Consider the following 2,886-nt stretch of genomic DNA (forward strand, 5'->3'; position numbering starts at 1 on the left):
ATGACTTGGAAAAAAATAAGACCCTTATTTTTCTCTTAAAACAAACAAAATAACCATAAGTTTTGGCTGCTTAACAAACAGCACCCCATAGATTTCTTTATTTAAATGCATATTTCTTCACAAACTAGTCTGTGAAAATGATAACATGGCATCTAAGTGGCATTTTGCCACTGGTATCATCCAGTATCTTTTAGTCCAGATGAACTTTTAGAACTTTGACATCCAGTTAAGCACCTCAGGCAATATAAGGAGAAGAATGTCATCAGTGGAAACAACAAATAAACAAGTGGTTCTGTTTTCAAAATCCATTTCATGACAGCTGGAATAGATTCGGCTCCACATCTACTTTCTAATGTTATTTATTAAGATTGTGTAAACACAGTAGATATTTACACTGCAAAAGTGAAGGTATAAAGATATTATTTTCCTTGGATTTCAGTAGCAATTAAAAAGATTCAGTTTTACATTAAAATAAGGGGGGAAAAAACATTTTATTTAAAGTGTATAATATGTAATTATCTCATTTTATGGGCAAAATAGTTATTCTATTGGCGGATCATCTTAGGTACCTGCTTAAACCAAGAGCAAATACACTTATTTAAGGAAACGTCTTTGTTTTTAATTAGTTTTTGCAGTTAGATGTACACATCTAACTTTTCATGCAAAACGTTCTTCAATGCTATAATGGCAACAGTAACCAGGACTTTAGGATTTTATAATTTAACTTTTCTTTGATCTGTGCCTCTATTTACGGATGGACAGACCGTGAATTAGATTAAAGTTTGATATTTATAAATATGAGCTCATTCAGGAAGAAAATACTGCAAATATTCTGCCTGCTAGTTGAACATTTTGAAATATGTTAAGAAAACTCATATTTCCCATAGTCTTAAATGCAACGCAACGTAAACTGGGAGAGCTGCCGCAAACAACAGGAGCAGTGTCGTAAAATCTCAGCGATGGTGTGTATGAAAAAGTGGATTGTTATTTTCTCTCGGTGAAAACAGTTTTTTACGGAGATCATTGTGGAAACTATGCAGTTTTATCGAAGTTAATTTCTTCACCTGAGGCGGTGACGCGGATTAACGCCAAAATGAAGCGTGTGTTTAAATACAGCTGCCGAAAAAGAAGTTGAGCTTTAGAAGTTGAGCTTTACCAAAAGAAAACCTGGAAAATGGAAACTCGCAACAGTAAAGGTAAAACAACGCTGCTCCTAAATAGTTGTTGGTTTTCAGTGTAATGAATGTAACCAAGCAAAGGTTGCTGTAGGGACTCTGTTTTTCTTTTCTCCAGTTGATGGAGGACCCTGCGCTGTGGTGGAGGTGAGCCCAGACATCCACATCTGCGGCTTCTGCAAACAGCAGTACAATAATTATGAGGTTTTTCTCGCACACAAGAAAAACGGATGCTCTCTTCCGTCTCACGCTTCGGCCAGCTCTGCTCCAGCTTCCCTGACAGGTTCGGGTTGTATTTTTAAAGCCGTTTTTATGTTTGTTGTGATGAAAACTCCTAAAAAATTTGTTCCAGGCTGGTGCTGTTCTACCTGGCGGCCACCAGGGGGCGCCAGAACAACTTTAGGAAGGAGAATTTTAGAAAATCGTCTGTTTATCACAAAGTTAGGGTTGTCAAAATGATCAAGACTTTTGGGAATATCGATATAAATGGTAGTGATAGGTTAATGAGGCATTTTGAAGCGTTTTGACACATTGTTAAAACTGTCTCACGGAATACTGACACCTGCTGGACATTTAAAGACACTACAGGCAGCTTATTTGACAGAATAAACTGAATTGATTTGATGGCTGTGTTCGAATTGATGGGCTGCGTCCTCCAAGGAATGCCGAAGTTTTCAAAACTGTTTGTTTATTTATTTATTTTTAATTGTAAAGTGAACAAAGACTACACTCACGATAAAATAGAGTGGAATAAATGTCTCAGCCACCGGGAGCATGAACAAATAAAATCAAATGTAATGATAGAAACCTTAGTCAGTTAAATAACCTGCTTCCGTCATTTTGCACATCTCTAATGTTGCTGCTATTTTCAAATACTTTACCATTACTGTAAATATGTCCATAGCTGTTTATTGGTTATTTATTCTCCAGGTGAACAGTTTTATATTGTTAAAACACTTTACAGTATTTTATCGTTCATATTTGAACTCTTCCCTGTTATATTATTCGTATACATTTTTCTGTCCTTAAATTACAGCCAAACCCTTTTATACAGTAACAGATAAAAACCTTTATATAAATCAAAAATTACCGCCACATATTTGACTCAATAACCATTAAACCAATAACCATAACCATTAGATTAGATGAGCTTTATTGATCTCACAGCGGAGAAAAATTCACTCGTCACATATTGGCATAGTAATTAAAGAAGAAGGTGCAAACAAGGAGGAAAAAGGTGCATTAAGAATAAACAATATATATACAGTATATCAAGATAAATAAGGATTAAGGTGCAAGTGTACATGTGTCGCACACAATGCAAAACGTAATAAAAATATGAAATACAAAATACAAAACTATTCACAAGTTGTATTATTTTAAAGTGAACTTCCAATATTCACCACTGTTCGGCACCAAGAACCTTTTTACTCTGATCACAGAGCAGCCCGCTTGCTTGGTCTCGCAATGAATCGTGGGATATCAAAAGATTGTGAGGATACATCGGACCCGTCCTTCAAATCAGGCTAAAAGAAGGACGCATTTTAAGGCCGTATAACGAGGAGTCTTTGAATCTGACCAGACCTCGGCGCCGCTTTTTGACATAATTATCCTTCGAATCTGGCCTTCTGAGGACGCAGCCCATGAAATCGAACAGAGCCGATGACCTAGTACAGGGGTTGGCAACCTGCGGCTCTTTAGCTCCACCCTC

At 36.6% G+C, this 2,886-nt stretch overlaps 1 protein-coding gene across 1 annotated transcript in view; it reads left to right on the top strand.

Annotated features, from left to right (window-relative positions):
• Positions 1-1,174: 1,174 nt before the first annotated feature.
• Positions 1,175-2,886, top strand: part of zfp64 (ZFP64 zinc finger protein) — a 9,751-nt gene continuing 8,039 nt past the window's right edge. The window contains exons 1-2 of the mRNA XM_015373129.1: positions 1,175-1,196; positions 1,255-1,458. Of these exons, the coding sequence (XP_015228615.1) occupies positions 1,175-1,196; positions 1,255-1,458 (226 nt within the window). The remainder of the gene's footprint in view (positions 1,197-1,254; positions 1,459-2,886) is intronic.

Source organism: Cyprinodon variegatus, unplaced genomic scaffold, assembly GCF_000732505.1.
Source record: "Cyprinodon variegatus isolate N-32 unplaced genomic scaffold, C_variegatus-1.0 Scaffold81, whole genome shotgun sequence".
Lineage (NCBI taxonomy): Eukaryota > Metazoa > Chordata > Actinopteri > Cyprinodontiformes > Cyprinodontidae > Cyprinodon > Cyprinodon variegatus.